This window comes from Mirounga angustirostris, unplaced genomic scaffold (genome assembly GCF_029215605.1).
Source record: "Mirounga angustirostris isolate CCGP_5_RB_7025 unplaced genomic scaffold, mMirAng1.0.hap1 SCAF_16, whole genome shotgun sequence".
Taxonomy (NCBI): domain Eukaryota; kingdom Metazoa; phylum Chordata; class Mammalia; order Carnivora; family Phocidae; genus Mirounga; species Mirounga angustirostris.
Window position 1 is genome coordinate 51091271 of NW_026991724.1, and position 20057 is coordinate 51111327.

General features: G+C 56.3%; 2 protein-coding genes across 4 annotated transcripts; both read right to left on the reverse strand.

Annotated features, from left to right (window-relative positions):
• Positions 1-308: 308 nt before the first annotated feature.
• On the reverse strand, positions 309-5468 carry GNG8 (G protein subunit gamma 8). 2 transcript variants are annotated; one of them, XM_064582028.1, is made up of 3 exons: positions 3229-5468; positions 2019-2104; positions 309-1780 (listed from the first exon to the last, which is right to left on the reverse strand). In XM_064582028.1, exons 2-3 carry the CDS (start codon positions 2100-2102, stop codon positions 1652-1654), a joined length of 213 nt encoding a protein of 70 aa, XP_064438098.1. In that variant the 5' UTR covers positions 2103-2104; positions 3229-5468; the 3' UTR covers positions 309-1651. The 2 variants fall into 2 exon arrangements, with proteins under 2 accessions (XP_064438098.1, XP_045746367.2); XM_045890411.2 differs by lacking the exon at positions 3229-5468 and having other exon boundaries at positions 2019-3220.
• Positions 5469-10539: 5071 nt separating this feature from the next.
• On the reverse strand, positions 10540-19953 carry DACT3 (dishevelled binding antagonist of beta catenin 3). Of its 2 annotated transcripts, none has more exons than XM_045891793.3 (4): positions 19624-19953; positions 14074-14170; positions 13764-13916; positions 10540-12805 (listed from the first exon to the last, which is right to left on the reverse strand). In XM_045891793.3, exons 1-4 carry the CDS (start codon positions 19870-19872, stop codon positions 11409-11411), a joined length of 1896 nt encoding a protein of 631 aa, XP_045747749.1. In that variant the 5' UTR covers positions 19873-19953; the 3' UTR covers positions 10540-11408. The 2 variants fall into 2 exon arrangements, with proteins under 2 accessions (XP_045747749.1, XP_045747750.1); XM_045891794.3 differs by lacking the exon at positions 19624-19953 and adding an exon at positions 16418-19587.
• Between the last annotated feature and the right edge of the window lie 104 nt (positions 19954-20057).

Genomic DNA, 20057 nt, shown 5'->3' on the forward strand with positions numbered 1-20057 from the left:
ATCCCGGGACTCCAGGATCATGACCTGAGCCCAAGGCAGTCGCTTAACCAACTGAGCCACCCAGGCGCCCTCTTTTAAGATTTTTTATGTGTTTATTTGAGAGAGAAAGAGAGAGAGCACAAGCAGGGGGAGCGGCAGGCAGAGGGAGAAGCAGGCTCCCCACTGAGCAGGGAGCCCGACGTGGGACTCGATCCCAGGACCCCAGGATCATGACCTGAGCTGAAGGCAGATGCCCAAGCGACTGAGCTACCCAGGCGTCCCCTGCATCTCATTTTCAACAGACATTCAAGACATAACACGTTCCACTAGAAGAAGCCCCTGATAAATAACACCTGGCACTCAGCCTTCTTAAGCAGGAGACATTAGGGCATGGTGGAGACTTTGGTGAGCTGGAAAGCCCAGATCCCACCTCCCAGCCTAGGGTCAACCTGAGGGGTATATGGGTCTGAGGTCACCCGAACATCCAATTTGGGAGAAGCTGGAAATAAGGACTTTTAAGTGAAAGACTCCTATTTTTCAATTTGGCAACCAAGTCAAAAACATTTTTAAACATTATGTAGGCCAAAAGTAGAGAACCCAAAATAAGTGAATAAATAAAAGACGACATAACATAAATGGAACTGCAGGCTATAAATGTCCTGTGGGCCAGCCATGTGTGAAGTGGGAAACACAGGGCAGGAGCCAGAGCTGTTAGTCACCCCTGTGTCCCCGGAACAAAGAAATAACTGTTGAAGGAAAGAGTGGTACACATTAAATTGTCTCCTCTCCCTCTAGCCACATTTCTCTCTCCTCCTGGTCCCCAAGTTTTATTACCACCCTGTCTCAGCTCAGATGTCCCCTCCTCCAGGAAGCCTTCCCTGATCCCTAAGCTGAGTCAAGTATACCCTCTGGGCTCCCCCACCCCAGCCCTGCCCACTCTGGGTCATCATTTTCTGGGGACAGGTCTGTTTCTCCCACTGGATTCTGAGCCCCAAGAGGGCAAGGCCAGGGCTGTCTCAGTCACAACCATGTTCCCAGCTTCACCCAGCGCGGGGCTGGTCACAGAGCAGGTACCACAGGAATGAATGAACAACAGAGATCAGTGCTAAGGACAGAGGTGAGGTAAGCTTGTGGCAGGGGGTGGAATCATCCAGGGGGTGAGGAAGGTGCAATGGGCACAGGGGCTCCTAAAAATCTACAACCCAAGAGAGGAGAGAGGCCAGCTCAGGGGTTCGGGGGTTCGGCACTGGAGGCCACAGTCTTCACCTCATTACCTCCTAGCTGTGTGACTTGGAGTAAGGGACCTCCTTTGGCTCAGTTTCCTCATCTGCAAAATGGATACTCTACAATCAGCCAGCTGCCTTCTGGGGCTCTTGGAACGATTAAATAAATTCAGGATCATGGAGTGCTCAGTGGAGGTCAGAGCCCAGACTGCTCATTTCCTCCTGCACAAGCCTCTGCATCCACACACCACGCCCCACACACCCCGCACATCCTCACCCCCCAACACACTCCACACATACTCAGAAGGGATGAGAAGGGACACAGGTTCCCCCATGATGGCCCCAAGCCCTGGGCGTGCCTCAGTTTCCCCAAAAGCACAGGTACCACCACAATCACCACGTTTATTGGATCCATACTTTGGCAGGGGAGGGCAAGCGGTCGGGAAGACTCAGAGCAGGACGCAAAAGAGCCGCTTGTCGCGGAAGGGGTTCTCTGCGGCGGGTACCGGCGTCACCAGCGGGTCGTCTTTGGCGTGCGTCTCGCAGAAGGCCAGGAGCTCGGCCGCCGCCTGCGACACCTGCGGGCGCCCGCGTGATGACCATCCTCCGCCCAAGGCCCCGCCTCTTGCCCGGGCCCGCCCCCAGCCCCTCCCCGGACCCGGCCCGCCCCCTTGTGACCACGCCCCCTGTCCGAGCCCCTCCCCCGGGTTCGGCCCCGTTCCGAAGGGAATCTTCCCCCGGGCTCCACCCCCAACAGCGCCAGGTCCAGACCCCAGCCCCAGAGCCCCCGCCTTCCTCCCTACCCGCACCCCGCACCTTCATGCGGTCGATGTTCACCTCCAGCTTCAGCTGTTCCACCGTCTTGCGGGCCTCCGCGATCTTGGCCATGTTGTTGGACATGGCTGAGGGCGGGGAAGAGTTTAAAAGCCGGGCGGGAGTGGGGGGCCGAGAGGGTTGGGCTAGGGCAAGTCTGGGTCCCCAGGTAAGGGTGGCAGTGGTCGTGGGACCCGGCGACAGGGTTGTGGATGGAAGAGCGTACGAAGGGGGTGCCCAGAGGTGGAGGGAGGGACAGGAAAACAGAAAAAAGGAGGAACGAAGAGACGTACAGATGGGGGACCAAGAGGCAGGCCAAAGGAGGGACAGAGGAACAGGGAGGAGAGGGGCAAGGGGAGATGGTGGAGGGGTGCCTAGGATGGGGGACCTAGAGGCAGGTGGAGGGGGGACCAAAGAACAGGGCCACAGGTGCTGGATCAGGATCCAGGTGTCCTCAGCCCCCGGGGATAGAGCAGGAGCCAGGAGGGGGGCCCTCCCCAGGCCAATTAGCGGTGACTCCGGGGAGAACAAGGAATTAAGATCGCGGCGGGAAAGGCGCAGAGGGGGCCTCATTAGGGCCTTGGCAGCAGCTGCCCCCTCCAGCCCCCTTGGGGAGCTCCCCCACCCCAGCCCTGGCCACCTCAAAGGCTCCTCTGCTCATTAGCGGCCAGAGAGAGGGCTGGGGCGGGGGGCGGGTAACCCAGGCACAACTGGGAGAGGGGCAGAGAGGATGGAAGGACAAATGGAGGGGCAGAGGGAGTGACAAAGTGACAGAGGGAAAGACTGAGGCCCGGAAGAAATAAAGAGACTGGGGCGGGGGAGAGAGAGATGGAGGGATGAAACAAGGGAAGGAGTAGAGGGAGGGGAGGACAGATAGAGGGACAGAGTGATCCAGGGGGACAGAGGCACAGAAGGGACAAAGGGACAGAGCGGGGACTGGGAAGGTGAGGGGGACTGGGAAGGGGAGTGAGGGAGTGGGAAAGGAGAGAGAGAGGCACAAAGGAAGGGGCAGAGAGAGGCACAGCGGGGATAAAGGGACAGAGGAGAGAAGGGACAGGGGGACAGAGAGAGGGAGCCACTGGAGGGGCTGGGGGAGAGACAGGCTGATGGAGACGCAGAAGTAGAAAGTCATTCATTCGCCCATTCATTCATTCATTCATTCATTCCCAGGCGGACAGACCGCGGCTGTGGGGTGGAGACCCGAGCCCCCTACCTGTTGCTGCTCCGGGCTGGGATGGCGGGCAGGTGGCGGAGGCTGGGAGACCGCGTCTGGGTCCCCCGCCGCCAGTCCCGCCCCGCCCCCTCCCCCGGGGCGCAGCCCCTGAGGGCCGCCTCCTCCTGCTGCCACCGCGGCCGGCCCCTGCGCCCTGGCCGCCTTGGGTCTGTCTCTGTGGGTCCCCTGTCTCTGTCCGTCCCCTTCTTTGTCTTTCTGTTTCTGTGTCTCTGTCGCTCCTGTTCTGTGTCTCTTGTCCTCCCCCTTTCTCTCTCCCAGTCTCCCCTCTCAGTCTCTGCCCCTGCCTCTGTCTCTGTCCCTCTGAAACACACACACACGCACACACACACGCACACACACACGCACACACACGCAGGAAGGCTCTCCTGGCGTGCCCCACACCCCGCCCTTACCCCACGGTCGCACAGATCTCTCCTGTGAGTCCCGCACAGCCTGTCACTCCATCACACGTGCTCTCCCACCTGTCACACCTGCCCCTGTTTCACCCCACCCCAGCCCCTCACACAGAGGTGCACACTACCTCACCGTCTCACGACCATCCGGCGCGCTGAACACACAGCCGCGGGACCCCTCAAAACGCCACACACGGTCCCTCACAATCTCTCAGAGGGTGGCACATCATCGCCAATGCCACCTCGCACAAGCACAGATATCCTATCGCAGAGTGTCCCGTGTGCAGAGTTTCACCCAGTGTCACACGCAATCTCTCAAGACGTCCCTCACACACATTCACGTGCAGCTGAAACTTCTGTCTCGCCCCCGACAGCAACTTCACCCACACTTTGTCAGGGTCTCACACGGTGACATGGAGTTACTCACACGACGTCTTAGTTGAGCGTTGTCACACGACATTCCATGGGGTCACACATCCAGTGACCCCCACATACAGTCATACTCGCTCTTGCACGGTCTCCCGGTGTCACACACAGCCTTACACAGTCCCTCACAGACTGTCCCCCCCACACGCTGTCATGCACACAAGCTCCTGCTGAGCTTCGCGCAGTGCACGCCGCACACAGCCGTCCCCGCCCTCACGCCGCAGTCTCTAGTGGCGCACGTGCTTACGGGCACAAGACCTCGCTCATCCTCTCATCTCCGAGTGCCCCGCACAGTGACACGCGCCCTCACGCGCTGTCACGACACCGTGACAGTCTCTCACTATCCCACACGATCTGATCGGTGTCACACAGAGTCACACAGTTTCTCACAGTCCGTCAGTGTGGCTGATATACACTGTCACACTCACATGGTCCCTCTGTCACCCCCATTCCCCGCGGGGCCTGTCACAACGCCTTCTCACGCCACCTGAGTGCGTCCCACTCATCTGGTCTCACCCTCTGTCACACATCGTCTGCCCGTGTGACACGCACAGCGCTCGCGTCCGCCCCATGTTGCACACTGTGCCACACAATCTCTCGCTCTCACATAGTCTCTTGATGTCACAACCAGTCCCCCGAATAGTGTCTCAGGCACACCCAACCTCACGGGGTCCCACGCAGTCACCTGCATGTCATCTCTCATCCCACAACACAGTCGCACACAACCTCTCCGTGTAACACATGGTTTCACAGTCACACCCTGTGTCTGGTGGTCACAAAATCTCACAGCCACACACCAACCCCTGGCGTCACGCGCAATCTCACGGTAGTACGCGCTCACACAGCCTGTTGGCGTCACACGCCATTCCCCGGTGTCACCCAGGGGCAGCCACGGTGTCTCTCCCGCCCTCGGCACGCCCCGGCGGGCGCCCATACTCAGCCCTCGGGCCTCTCGCGACAGCCCCCTGATGGCCACACGGGGGCGCCCGCGGCCCGCCGAAGCCGTAGGCGGAGGTGGAAATTGGGAGGGCAAGGCGCCCGGGTGGGCGGGCGGGGGGTGCAGACCCGGGAGGGAGACCCGGACACAGAAGGTGGAGGGGGCTGGAGGCCAGAGGGAGAGAACTGAAGATGGACTGGGACAAGAGAAATTCAAAGAGGCGGGGAGAGAGATGCAGAGAGATGCAGAGTGGCAGAGAGAGAGGCAGAGACAGAAATTTGGGGAGATAGAGACCTAGGGACTAGGTGCAACAGAGACAGGCAGAGGGCTGCAGAGACAGAGACATGCAGGGTTTAGGAGAGACAGACACACAGACAGAAATGTAGAGAGTCAGAGACAGGGACCGAGAAACGCAGACACCCAGAGACACAGAAGCGAACAGACAGACGAACTCGCACAGCGAGCGGCCCACAGGGGATGGTGGCGGAGGCGGGGCCTGCAGGGCGCGCCCCAGGGGCGTGGCCCGGGGCGGCCTAAGGGGCGGGGTTAGGGGCGGGGTTCCGAAGGGGCACGTCCCGGGGCGGACCATTAGGGGCGTGGGCTGGCGGAGTCGTGCCCGGAGGGGCTGGTGTTGGGGAGAGGCGGAGGTCCTGGAAGGAGCGTCTCCGCCAGTCAGCCCACCCCAATCCGGTTTTTACCGACTGGATGGGGAAGCGAGACCGGCCGGGAGGGGACACCGGCCCAGGTGCCTGGTAGCGATTTCATAGGAGGGTTTCGGACCCTGACTCCCCCCGCCCCAACCCCGCAGGAGCAACGGGGCCAGGTGGGGGAGGGGAACCGGGCTCACATCTGGAAAGCATCAGGCGCGCCGGACGTGCCAGGGCCCCGGGCCCGGCTGCGGAAGGGGGGAGGGGAGCTAGGGCGCCCTCGTCCTCCCCCTTAGCGGGGTCTGCCGGCGCCGGGGAGGGGCCTGGGCTTGCGCCGAGCCTCCGCGCCTCCCGCAGCTGGTTTCCATCAGCGGTCTTGGCCCGGGCCGCCCCTAAGGAGGAAACCCAGCTTAGAGTGGGGGAAGACAGGGTGGCGACCCAGTCTCCTATCCCCCCTCCCTGACGGCAGCCAGACGCTGGGGGGCGGGGGAGACGGACTGACCGACGCTGCTTGAACCGTACATAACCTCCAGTTCTCGCCGGAGCTGCAGACCTCAGCCGTCTTAACACCCGACGCATAAGTTTAGTTTCCAGGTATGCAATGCTGTCCTGTGCTGCAAAGGAATCGCCCCAGCCTCGTGACAGCCTAGGAGCCAGTGGTATTATTGTGCCCATTTTTTGGAGGGGGAAACTGAGACCCTGGATTCGGCTTCAGTTCTGGCTTTAATTATTCAGGAAATGTGCAATGAACGCCAACAGTAACTCTAGGGTCGAATACCCCATCGCCTATTGTATGTTCCCAGCTGGACGTCTGCTGGGTATCCCACTCAACCGTCCAACACTGAGCTCTGGATTCCACCGGCCAAACCCTCTCCTAATGCAGTCTCAACCATCTGATAGTAACTCTTTGGGGTCATTCTTGATTTCCCTCCCTCTCTCTCACCTCACAACTGATCTTAGTAACAAATGCCATTAACTCCGGCTTCCGGCTGTCCCCAGTGTGCAGTCACTTCTCATCTCCTCTGCCGCCCACACTCCGGCCCAGCCACCATTCCTCACTGGCTTCCCTCATTCTGGTCCCCAGAGAGCAGCCAGAAAGGACCCTGTTTGAGACGAAGTCCCCAGATAATAGCAAATGTTAGCGAGGGGGTGGCGAAATTGGAACCCTCACACACTGGTGGTGGGAAGTAAAATGTTCCAGCCACCATAGATAACAGTATGGCCATTCTTCAAAAGGTTAAGGTCACCACATGACCCAGCAATTCCACTCCTAGGTATCTACCTAAGAAAACCCCCGAAAACACCCATCCACACAAAAATTTGTACGTGAACGTTCATAGCAGCATGATTCATAATAGCCCCCAAGTGGAAATGACCCAAATATCAACTGATGAGTGAAAAACTGTGGTCTGTCCAGACCGTGGGATATCATTTGTCAATAAAAAGAACCAGAGTACTTTCACATGCTGCCATGGACTGAACTTTGAAAACATCAGGCTGAGTGAAAGAAGTCGGTCCCAAAAGGCCACATGTTGCATAATTCCACTGACATGAAATGTCCAGAATAGGCCAATATATAGGGACAGAGAGTGAGTCAGATTAGGAGTTTCCAGGGGCGGGGGATAGTGGAGGATGACAGCTAAGGGTGCAAAATTTCTTACTGGGATGGATATTCTTAAACTGGTTATGCGGATAGTGACACAACTCTGTGAATATACTAAACGCCACTGAACTCTGTACTTATAGGGGTGAATTTTATGGTAGGTGAATTATATCTCAATAGAGCTGTTAATCCTTTCACTTCCCTTCTGCCCCCCCAAAAACCCAAGTCCCTCTTGTGCTCAGAATTCTCCCATGGCTCCCACCTCCCTCAAAGTAAAAACCAAAATCGTCATTAAGGCCCATGATGCCCCACGCAATGTAGTGGGCCCTACCATTCTCTGCCCCCCCACCCTGGCTACTCCCACCACTGTTGTCCATCCTGCCAAGACATTCACAAGCCTCACTCCCCCACCTCCTTCAGATCTCTGTTCAAATGTCACCTTCTCAACTAGACCATCCTGATCACTCTACTTAAAATCACAAACTCCTGGGCGCCTGGGTGGCTCAGTTGTTAAGCATCTGCCTTCGGCTCAGGTCATGATCCTGGGGTCCTGGGATCGAGCCCCACATCGGGCTACCTGCTCATTGGGAAGCCTGCTTCTCCCTCTCCCACTCCCCCGGCTTGTGTTCCCTCTCTCACTGTCTCTCTCTCTCTGTCAGATAAATAAAATCTTAAAAAAAAAAAAAAATCACAAACTCCTCTGCTCCCCCATCCCACCGAATTCCCTCATATCTCTGCTCAGTTTTTCCCCCATAGGCCCTATCACCTTTAACAGATTATAGAATTTATTTACTTATTATGTCAACACCCTTGCCCCACTCCCTGCTCCCACCCCTGTAAGCAGTTCCTTTTGCACTCTTCTAGAAATAATCCATATAGCAAATAGGCTATGTAGGGCAGTGCTTAAGAGCATGGACTCTTAGGCAGCCTGAACTTAAATCTGGCTTTGCTGCTTATTAACTTACTCCAGGCAAGTTACTTAACATCTGTGCCTCAGTTTCTCCATCTGTAAAATGGGCATAACAGTATCTATATATCTATCTAATAGGCTCTTGAGTTCTGAGCATTAAATGAGTCACCGAGAAGAGAGTCTGGCATGCAATAAAGGCTCAATTTATTGTTAGCTGTTGTTTTTTTTATTTTTTTGTTTTTTTAAGTAGGCTTCACACCCAATATAGGAGTTGAATTCACCACCCTGAGATTAAGAGTCGCGTGTTTACCAACTGAGCCAGCCAGGCGTCCCGCTGTTATTATTATTATTTTTTAATGAGTAAGCACTAAAATCTTTAAAAAGAAGGAAGGCCATCCATATGACCTTGACATATGACCACCAAGTGGTCTGTGTAGCCTTTGACAAGTCCCTTCCCCCGAGTATAGTTACCTCTTTGACTCAATGGAGATGGGGCAAATATTCCCAAAGGCCTGACAACCAATGGCTTTTCCTGGCTAACTTTCAAAACTGACTTGTATTTATTGGTACTCTAAACGAAATACATGTTTATCCATACACACACACTGCCCTCCCACCTTCTACAACAGAAGGAAGCTCCGCAGGAAGGAACTTTTTTTTTTTCCCTGCTTTGTTCCTTGCCATTTCCCCACCGCCTCAGTGGGCACTGGGCATGCAGGTGAGCGTAGCAGGTCTGGTCTCTGCTCTCTCAGACTTCAAAGCTACAGAGAGGTGGACCCACCCACGTAAAGACACAAAAGTCAAAGCAGAATAAATACCATTCTTCAGACTGTGGAGTCAGGTGGGGGTTGGGTCCTAGCCTTAGCTCCCACCTTCTTGCTGTGCGATCAGGGTTAGCAATGGCCCCTCCCCAAACTTCTACTTACCCACCCATGAAATCGGTATGATTACCGAACTTACCCAATAGAAATATGGGCAAAGGGTGTGAACAGGCAACTCATAGAATTAAAAGTGGTCCAACAAACATAGAAAAGTATGTGGTGCCTCAAGGAAACAGGGAGGGAGACATGCTAATTAAAACAGAACACAGTTTTCCCTCGGAAGATTGGCAAAAATATTCGGTGAACAGGTGGAAAAATGGGCATCTCAGAAATTGCTGTTGGAAATGTCAATTGAGGGCACGCTTAGTGGAAGGAAGTGTGGCAATGTCAATTAAAAGTTTTTAAATGAGCATACTATAATGACCAAGCAATTCTATTTCTAGGAGTGGGGCCTCTGGAAATACACACATATATGCACAGAGGTAGGTACAAGGACATTGCTGCAGCGAAGTTCCTAACAGCACAAGAACTGGCAGAGCTGACAATCCCACAGTGACCTCTTATGCAGCTATTGATAATACAGTGATGGGGGCACCTGGCTGGCTCAATCGGTAGAGCATGCGACTCTTGATCTCGGGCTGTGAGTTCAGGCCCCAGTTGGGCGTAGAGATTACTTAAAAATAAAATCTTTAAAAAATAATAATACAGTGACAGGAAAACATGCCACCTAAATTTAGATGAAATGGACAAATTCCTAGAAGAATACAACTTAATGAAACAGACACAGGAAGAAATAGAAAAGCTAAAGAGTACCATAACCATCAAAGAAGTCCTTTTTTTTTTTTTTTAAGAGCCAGAGAACAGGAGCGGGGATGGGGGGAGAGGGGCAGAGGGAGAGAATCTTAAGCAGGCTCCATGCCCAGTGTGGAGCCCAACACGGAGCTCAATTCCACAACACTGAGATTATGACCTGTGCTGAAATCAACAGTCGGATGCTTAACCAACTAAGCCACCAAGACACCCCTAAAAAAATCAATTCTTAATTGAAATCCTTCCCATAAAGAAATCTCTGGACACAGATGACTTAAGACCACCAAAAAAAAAAAAAAACCAGTGATAAACAAGGCAAATATAAAGCTCAATTTATATATGTATATATATGTAAATATATATAGTATAACTACATGTATATAATAGTTATGTATTTGTATAGTTACTTAGATTAATATACGTATGCAAATGCATAAAGGAAAACAGGCAAGGATACACATCAAACTGATTATGATAACTTCTGAGAGAAGGGATTTGGGGTTGTCCCTTTACCTATATTTTTATGAAACAATGTTCATGCCCAAACACAACTCAATCAGAGGTCAGATTCCTTGTAGTAAAACAGCTGATGATAGGAAAACTAGGTGGAGACCCACCCTGAGATCTGCCATCTGGTTCTGGAAATTACTATATTCAAAGCAAACAGTAGTCGCTCACTAAATGTTAGTCCAAAAGAAAATCATGTCTCCCATTTTACCACAGAAGAAGAGTCCACCACATATGTAACATTGTGCATTTATTTACAAAGAGGTTAGAGAAACACACAGTCTGGCCCCCCTGTGCACTGGGGAGTCACCATCGTCATAATAAATACAGTAATTTTAAAAAAGAAAAAATACTGGATTGGAACAGTTGAGGGTCTTCCTGGGCTCCCTGAACTCCCTCAGCTGGGGAGCAAGGGGGCACGAGATAGAAGCCATCTTCCTTCCCCTCTTCTACCTCCTAATCCGCCATAATTGTCCAGGGATAGAGGTGAAAGAGTGTTTCTTTCCAGGTGTTACCACCTCCTACTTGACCCTCAAAACCCCAGAGTCAGTGCTCCTTCCTTTCCCAGGGCACTCTGCAAGCACCACCTGGGTCAGACACAGAATCTCTGACCATGGTGCCAAGGGGATATCCTAAGAATCCAGGGACATGGACGGGGGCACTTTGTGAATGGGGGGTGGGGAAGGACACCGTATCTGGGCATGGAAAGGAGGAGTAAGAGGGTTCAGTGACAGAAGTGAACGGGAACAAACGGACTAAGTGTCTAAACTAAAATGGGGAAATTCAAACTGAATTACCCCTTCTGCATACCATAGTACACCCATAGTACAGATGAGGAAAGTGAGGCCCAGACAAAGGGAACTTTCTTGCCCATAGGCTGCAGAGCCAGCAGCTGAACTGGGTCAAACAGGGCTCCTCCCCCATTCCTCCCTATGGTGGAGGGGGAGCCTTTTCAACCAAGACTTGCAGTGGATGGGGGGCAGTGAGGAAGGGTCTTTGGAAGCAGAGAAAATGGTGGTCTTTGGAAGGGAGGTATGGAAGGGTCGGTGACTGGGAGTGTGGCGGTGCAGAGGCCATGAAGGGGGAGCCCGAGCAAACTCCCAAACTCACACGGTAGTCATGACCTTGAGAGAACCCGAACGGAAACGCAGTATCTTTTTCTTGAGTGCGTGGGAAGCCTTGATCTTCACAAAGACTTTGGCGGGGCCCGCGGGCGCCCCTCCACCTGCACCACCCGCTGCCCCAGAGGCTGCGGTGGCCGCCACCAGCTGCTGCGGCCACACCAGGCCACCGCTGCCGTCTGAGTCGCTGGATGCGGAGCTGAAGGCCGGCGACTCCCCCTCGCTGGCGCTCGACTCACTCTCCCCATAGCCGCCGCCCACGCCGCCTGCGGGCCCCCGGCGTCCAAGGGGCCCCAGGCGCCCGGCCGAGCACTCCGAGTCGCTGCCCGCGCAGCCGTAGAGAAGACGGCGCTGAGGAGCCGACGGCGACGGGCCGGGCCCGGGGCCGCGGGCCGCCGGGGCTCGGGGGCGGCCGCGGCGCCCGTCCGCCGCGTCGATCTCGGCCGTGGAGCGCCAGCGGCGGCAGGACCCCGCGGCCTGCGCCGCGAGCGTGGGCGCGGGGCCGCGGCGGGGCCTCGGCGGCCGAGGCTCTTCCCGTTCAGCCGTGGGGTACTTGGGGGGCCCCGGAGGAACGGCGGCCGCGCGGCCCAACAGACTGGTCTCGGACTGGGAGCGCGCGGCCTTGCGAGCCCTGGGCGAGCCCCGGCGGCCCGAGGCCTCCGCCATGCGTCCGCGGCGGCCGGCGGCCCGGGGACGCTCCCGGGGCGGGGACTGCTCCACGCTGCGGCCGCGGGTCAGTGGTGGCGCTTTGCGGCGCGCCGCGCGGCCGGGGAGGCCGCGGGTGGCGGCCTGCGCGCCCGGGATGTACTGTGCCTTCACCAGGCGACCCTCGGCCGGGCTGTCGGGGGGCGAGGGAGCGGCGGGCGGCGCGGCGGGCTCGGGCGCCGGCTCCGGCTCCCACGGCGGGGCCCAGGCGCGGCCTAAGGCGGCCGGGCTGGCGGGACGGCCCCCCGCGCGCTCCACCGGGGGCTCGGGCGCGGGCCGCGCGCCTCCGGGGGGCGGGGACACGTCGGGCGGCCTCTGGCGCACGCTGTTCTGGCGCCGCGGGCCGCCGTCCGCGCCCCCGGGACTGGTCCGGGGCTGGCCCGCCCCCCGGCGGCGGCGCCTGCGCAGGAGCGCCGAGATGTAGCCGTCCAGGGGCCGCCCCGCACCCGAGGCGTCCGGCGAGTCCGCGGGAGGCCGGCCGCAGGGCCGCGGGCTGCGCAGCGCCACGGCGTGCAGGGGGCTGGGCGTCAGGAAGGGCCCGGCGCGGGCCCGCCGCTCGGCGGAGGAGCAGGCCTCCGGGCCCGCAGGGCCCGCTGCCGTCGGGTAGGGCGCCGAGTAGGATCGCGGCACGGCTGCCCGAGCGCTCACCGCCTCTGGAGCGCTGGGACTGGCGTCTCCTACGGAGGGAGGCAAAAAAAAAAAAAAAAAAAGGAAGAGAGTGGAGGGACCCTCGAAGCCCTTGCTCAGTGAGTCTAGGTGGGGCAAGTTGCCTACCCCGTCCTCTTCCGCTGTCATCAAAAACCCTTCCCCTCATACCGGGTTCATAACAAAATCTTCACAAGACCCTGAATCTTCACTGCCCTGCCTCTGCCTCTCCGACCTCCATCTCTGACCCCTCTCTTCTATAATTCTAGGTCTCCAGCTCCACTGACCTCCTGGAAGCACACGCCAGTCACGTTCCAGCCCCAGGGCCTTTGCACTTGCTGTTCGCGCTACCTGGAACACGCTTCCCTGAGGATATCTGCTTGGCCCACTCCCTCACTTACCGTAGGGCGCCACACAAATGTCAGAGTCTCAGTGACACCCTCCCTAGCCATGTCTCCTAAAATTGCAACTTCCTCCCCAACTCAAAAGGGCAGGCCCTCCCTAGCCCCCTTCCCTTTCTTCTCATCCTATATGTCTATATCTTAGTTATCTCGTATATTATCTGTTTCTCCCACTGGAAAGTCAGCTTTATGAGGACAGGGATTTTTTTTTTTTTTCACTGTCGTATCCCTCACCACTGAAACAGAGCTAAGCTGGCACATAGCAGGGGCTCAGAGACTTACTTGCATAAATGAACAACAGCAGTTGCTGTTTACGAGTGGCTACCAAGTACCAAGTCCAATGGCAGTTAGGGCTGAGGCTCACTGAATATGCGAAACTTCCCTATGAGGTAGGTGCTGTTATTAATCCCATTTTAACAGATAGAGAAACAGAGGCCCAGAAAGAAGCAACATGCTCAAAATCACATGAGGAGGGAGGGTCACAGCTAGAATTTGAATCCAGGTCAGTCTGACTCAGAAGCTTGTGCTCAAAACCATTCTCTTACTGCCCATTCCCTGGTTCTCGGGGCCCCAACCCCACCCACCTTACCTAGGGACTTGGGCCTCTCGCTGGCATAGATGCCCCGGGGTTCAGAGGGACCCAGGCGTCCATAGGAGCCAGATCCAGAGAAGCCACTGTCCCCACAGAAGGTAGAGGGTGGTGAGTCTGGACCTCCTGTGGAGCTGGGGTCTTCATAGAAGCCTGGATTCCAGGGAGAGGAGGAGAGACAATCAGGGGCCTGGATGGGGAAACCAGGGGTGGGGAGAGGAGAGACCAAGAGGCAGAGACAGGGAAACCTTCGAGGTAGGGGGCAGTAGGAAAGATAGGGGTGTTTCATGCTCCCTCCAAGCATACTCACCTGAGCTGCGCCCGCTCTCCTGTTCCAGACCCCCAGACTCCAGGCTCAGGTCTCCCAGTTGCTGGCCCAGGTCCCAGATGAGCCCAGGCAAGGCCTCCTGAGGGCATGAGGAGAGCAGGATAGTCAGAATGTCCCCAATCCTCTTCCACCTGGTCCCCCCAACTCCCCCCCCTCACGCTCCCCTCCCCTCGCCAATGGGCAGAGTTTCACTTTGACAATGAGGCTCTGATATCAAAAGTATAAAAGCAGTACCCAAGTCCCAGGATCCCCCTCAAGATCTCTGTCCCTTCATCCCATTAGAAGTCTTGCTGATTGTCTAACTCGAGTCCTTCATGCTACAGCTACATCATCCTTTCTTAGGTGGGATAAGCTTCCGAAGAACCCATCCCTTGCCCCCTCTCTGTCAAGTGTTCCCTCCACTTGTGCTCATAGTCCCTTAACCCCTATTAGAACGTCCCTCTTGGAGTCTCCGTTCAGATGGTCTCGCTGTAAGGGCAGTTCGCTGCTAAAAGTTGGTATCCAGGACTTAGCAGATCCCTTATCCATTGGTCTGCCTCCTCCCAGTCCTTGACCTTCTCTTCTCAGATGCTCCCATCTCCCCCCCCCGCCCCTTATCGTCAGCAGAAAGCCCTTTTGCAAGTCTTCCTTAAGTCCTTCCTGCTGCAGACCGATTCTTTCCCTCATATGGATAAAACAGGCTGACCACGACTCATATAAGCCTTTGCTCCTTCCCTCAGGAAGAACCCCCCCCACCCAAAATGCCTACTGGAAAGTCCTTCTGTGAGTCTAGCCTGTAGTGGTATTACAGTAGCAAGCCCCAGCAGGTTCCCTTGCCCCAGGGAACCACATCTTCCTCCTGCCCTTGCTTCCTTCCCACCCAGAAGCCTCCAGTGTCTGCCCACTGCGCCTCATCCCCATGAGAAAGTTCGGTTGAGTCTATCCTGGATCCTTCTTGCTGCAGGAAATGACCATTTCTTATCAGGTGCGAATAAATGAAGGTGAAAACCCTTTTAGGGGAGCGGCAGTGACCAGGGACGGGGCTAGGGGCTAACACAACACAGATGGGGCCTCCGAGACACTAGGACCTAACCCCATTTTGGAAAAACAGGGCCAGATCCAGGAAGAGTCTCACATGGGTCTGGGTGAGGCTAGAGGTGGCAGCCGCCGAGGGCTGACGGTTGACCCTCAGACAAAAGCAGCTTGTCTGGACGGCGGGAGGGAGGGAAGGAGGGGGGAGGAGCCGGGAGGCCAGGCGCCCAGCCCTGCCTATTTAGGGCAGAAAGACTGGCCGGCTCCCCCGTAGTCCCCTCCCCTCCCCCAGCTTCCTACTCCTGTGGCTGCTCTCCTGGGCCCCCGTCCTCACCCCTCCCCCGCCCCCCCAGAACAGAAGCCCCCATCTGGGCTTGTTTATGGGAGGAAAGTCAACAAATCATTCCATGTTGGGCTCCTGCCCTGGGTGTGCAGAGATGCTCAGGGTGGCGTCATCTTGGAGCAGAACCCAGGAAAGCAGCCGAATTGTGCAGCATCAGGGGTGGCTAAAAAAAATGTCGCAGACCAGCCATGTACCCCATGTCATGTCCCCCACTAATCACCCCCTCGCTCACTCTGCTCTAGCCCCGCTCCCTGGACGTGCCATGCTGTGTGGTGCTCCTACCTCAGTAAGGACGTGTTCCCCCTGCATTTCTTCCTGGCTCCCTCCCTGGCTTCATTCAGATCTTTGCTTACATGATCCCTCCTCTGACCGGTCTTTCCAAAATAGCTCCCCTGTCATTTTGCACCCGTTGACCTGCTTTTTTTTCCCTTCCCTGCAACATAGCAGTAATGACCTCCTGGCTCAAAAGGATGCATCAGGTTGTCCTTGGGTTATTGTCCGTCTTGCTAAATGTCATCCCTGGAAGGCAGAGATTTTTTTGTCTGCTTTGTTCATTTCAGCTTCCTTCCCCACCCCCCAGTGCATAGCACAGTGCCCAGCACAAAGCAGGTGCTCAGGAAATGTCTGATGAAAATGAATGTCTATGGCAGAATACTATGCAGCTGTCAAAACGGAAGGAGGCCATTTCTACACAGAATCATCACTAAGAGGGGGTGCCTGGGTGGCTCAGTGGGTTAAGCGTCTGCCTTCAGCTCAGATCACGATCACTTGTCCTGGGATCGAGCCCCGCGTGGGGCTCCCTGCTCAGCGGGGAGTCTACTTCTCCCTCTACCCCTCACCCTGCTCTCTCTTGCTCGCTCTCTCTCTCAAATGAATAAAATCTTAAAAAAAAGAAAAAAAAAGAATCATCAATAAGATACAGCATTGAGCAGAAAAAGAAAAGTGCAGAGTATGAGCCAGAGTCAGATTTACCTGAAGGGCCTGGGTCCCACCTCCAGAGCTTCTGATTCCAGTCTGGAGCCCAAGAATCTGCATAGCTTACAAGTTCCGCGGTATGCTGCTTAGTCCAGCGGCCACACTTTGAGAACCACTGGCATTATCTCTGGGACCTCAACCAAGAGACGGGAATTTGCAAGAAGCAAAACAAAACCCTACGTTTCTTGGCATGTAAGCTCGTCCTACAAGTAGATGCATTGGTAAGAGGTCTGGAGGGACTCACGCCAAGGTGACAGTGGTGGTGATCTCAGAGGAGATCCTGTGTGATCTTTAGCAGGTTACTCCCCCTCCCTGGGCCCTGGTTTCCTGTCTGTAACATGGCGTCATTCAACTCCCTCCCTCACAGGGTGTTGTGAGGATTATATGACTTAAAACAGCAGTTCCCTTTAAGCTCTTAATAATTGCTAGCTTTTATTATTACACGAAAGCTATGAATTTCTTAACAAGGAAAATATAAAGTCATGTTTTACTTGTGTAATTAAAAATAAATATAAAAGGATGGATTCGGGGGGTAGGTTCTGCAGGCCTAATTTCAGTTTTTGCTCTGTAGGGAAGAGGAGGACTTAGGGGGACAGAGAGGCAAGGGCTCCTCTTCCCCCATGCCTGGGCCCTCCAACACCACCCCAAGTCTACACGCTCCCATTGTTTGTAAGTTTGACCCCCTCCCTTCCAGGAGCAAAGCGATGGGTGCCTGGGTGGCTCAGTCATTAAGCATCTGCCTTCGACTCAGGTCATGATCCTGTATTGGGTCCTGGGATGGAGCCCCGCATCAGGTCCTGCATCGGGTCCCAGGTCCGGCTCCTTGCTCAGTCGGGAGCCTGCTTCTCCCTCTCCCACCCCCCCTGCTTGTGTTCCCTCTCTCTCTCTTTCTCTGTCAAATAAATAAATAAATAAATAAATAAATAAATAAATAAATAAATAAATAAAATAAAATCTCTATTAAAAAAAAAAGACCAGAAGGACCTTGGTCTGAATCCTGCTCCCTATGTACCCACAATGCCCCTCAGTCCCCCCACCCCCTTTTTTTTGCAAGCCCTTCTGCCGGCCGTCTGTGGCCGTCCAGTTCAAGCAGGGTTTTTGTTTGTTTGTTTGTTTGTTTGTTTTCAAGCAGGTTTAACACGCGTGTGATTAAGACCCCTGGAGACCCCTTGGCCCAAACTTTTCCAGACCTTTGTTCCCCGCTGCTCACATGCCCCTAGTCTGTATCCAGTTCCCTTTATCGCTATTTGGAAGTCCTTTTGCAAGTCTAACTTAAGTCCTTCTTGCTGGAAGGGGACCCTTTTTCTTGGTGGGAGAGAACAGAACTCCTACCCCCATCCAGGATTCTCACCTCTTTTCTCTGAGATGTCCCTGGTCTTTACCTGCGTCCCCACTACTCCTATTAGGAACGAATCAAGTCCAGCTCCAAAGGGAGTGTATTCCTTGGTAGGGGGGTGCGGGGCGGGAGGGGTTAGCATCATAAGAGAGAGGCTCAGCGATCAGAGGAGGGACCCACACCCTCTTCAGAAGGACCCAGGAACCCCCAACCGCAGAGGAGTTTATATTTAGCGCTTCTCTGTTCCTCCCCTCCCGCCGCTGCCTTCCTCCCGCTGCCTGCCACCGCCTCCTCCCTGACGCTGGGACGGAGCTTTGCCTGGAGAGTGTGGGGGGGATGAGGCCTCTCCACTACCACCTCCTGGGGGGCGGGGTAGACAGAGGGGCAGAGAAGGGGGGAGACTCAGCGGCAGGGATAGGGAAGCTGAAGGGCAGAGAGGGGAGACTGAGGCAGACAGAGGGACTGAGGGACAGGAAGGAAGGACACAGCTCGCCCATCCCCATGCTCTCTCCCTCTCCTCGTACGTGGGGTGGGAGGTGCCTTCCCTAGCCCAGCCAGCTTGGGGTGGGGGGTGAGCTGGTGAAGGCCCCCACAACGCGTCTCTAACTTTGGGAGGGGGTGGGGCCTCCCACAGCTGTTTCTGTTTCCAGAGAAGAATGTGCAGGGTCCCACTCCCGGTCGGGGGAGGGGCTGTGCGTGCAGCCCCGGAGTCTGGCGTCAATCCTCCTCCCCATTCCCCATCTGGGGAGGGGGCAGTGGAGGTCAGCAGCAGGGAGAGCCCCCTCCCCCGCCGCCATGGCTCAGGTTTCCCCAAACGGGAAGCTCTGACCACACACAGGCTTGGGGATGGGATCTGCAAGGGAAGCCAGGGTCTGGAGCCTGGCAGGCTGGGGGGAGGGGAAAAGAGAGATAGGGACAGGGACGTGGGGCGGGAAGAGAGAGAGGTGCAGAAAGGCAAGAGAAGGCCAGGGAGACGGAGATAGAGAGACACAGAGAGAGGGAGGATTAAGAAAGACAGAAACAGACGCCGAAAGTCAGAGATGTGGCAATAGGGAGATAGAGTGAGAGAAATTCAGGAAGAGGAGAATCAAAGAATGACAGAGAAGGAGAGAGGGGTGGTGCTCTTGAAGTCATTCTGGAGACCTCTGCATCATTTTCTACCATCAGAGCACTCAGGGAGTTCAGAAGGCAGGCCCCCATGCTGCCTCGACCTGCCTCTTCTGGGGTCCACCAAGGCTGGGACCAGCTAGGAAAGGAGGGAAAGTGTCACGGCAGCGTAAAGATCACCGCGGGGTCCTCAAGGACAGCAAGCTTCCTCTCAGCAGTGATCCCTCCCTCAGGAGGCCTGAGGATCCCCTCCCCCCACCCCGCCCCCTCCAGAGATCTCCAAGCACACCGGGACTTAGGGAAGATGGAGCCCTGGTGGCGGGGCCGGGGGTGGGGGGTGGTGGCATGTTTGGATCCCGGCTGTGTGACCTTGGGTGAGTCACTTGCCATCTCTGAGCCTCAGCTTCTTGCTCTGTAAAATGGGGACTATCACCCCCTTCTCCCCGCAAGCTGCAAGAAGACAACGCATGCCAAATACTCGGCCCAGGCTTGACACATACTTGGCGCCCAGAAGAATCTTCTTTGGGGAAGGGGCCTGTGCATTTCACGAGGCTCCAGCGGAAGCGATGCGGTTCCCCTTCCCCAGTTTGGGGGTGAGCAGACCAGATCCCGCCCGCCGCCCATACTCCTGGGTCTCCAGCCCCACCCCCTGTCCATTCCCCCTCCCCCACCGGAACGGGTGTCTGAGCATCCAACCGAGACAGACAGACAGACAGACACAGACGGGGGCGGAGGGATGGACGGACAGGCGGCCCCTCACCAGCTGCTCCTCCAGGGCCGCTGCGGCCCGGCGCGCCGCCGCGGCATCTTCGTCCTCATCGGCGTCCTCCTCGTCCTCGGCCTCGGCGCCCCCCATTCCGGGCTGGGCCAGCCGCAGCGCCTGCTGCACGCGGTACTCCTGTCTCTCCCGGAGCCAGTGCAACTCGCAGAGCCCGGCCAGGCTGCCCTCCAGCCAGCCCCGCAGCCGGCCCCGCTCGGGGCTCACCGGGAACGAGAAGGCCCGGATCATGGCTGCGGCCCCCCACCCCAGCCCGGCCGGGCCCCACGGCCACCCCTCTCCGGGTCCCACCTCCCCGCCCCAACAGCCCGCCTGCCCGCCCGCCCGCTGGCCCGGCTGTCACCGTCTCATCTGCATAGGCGCCCGCCCATTGGGCCGCCCACCCGCGCCTTATCTGCATGGCCACGCCCCCGGCG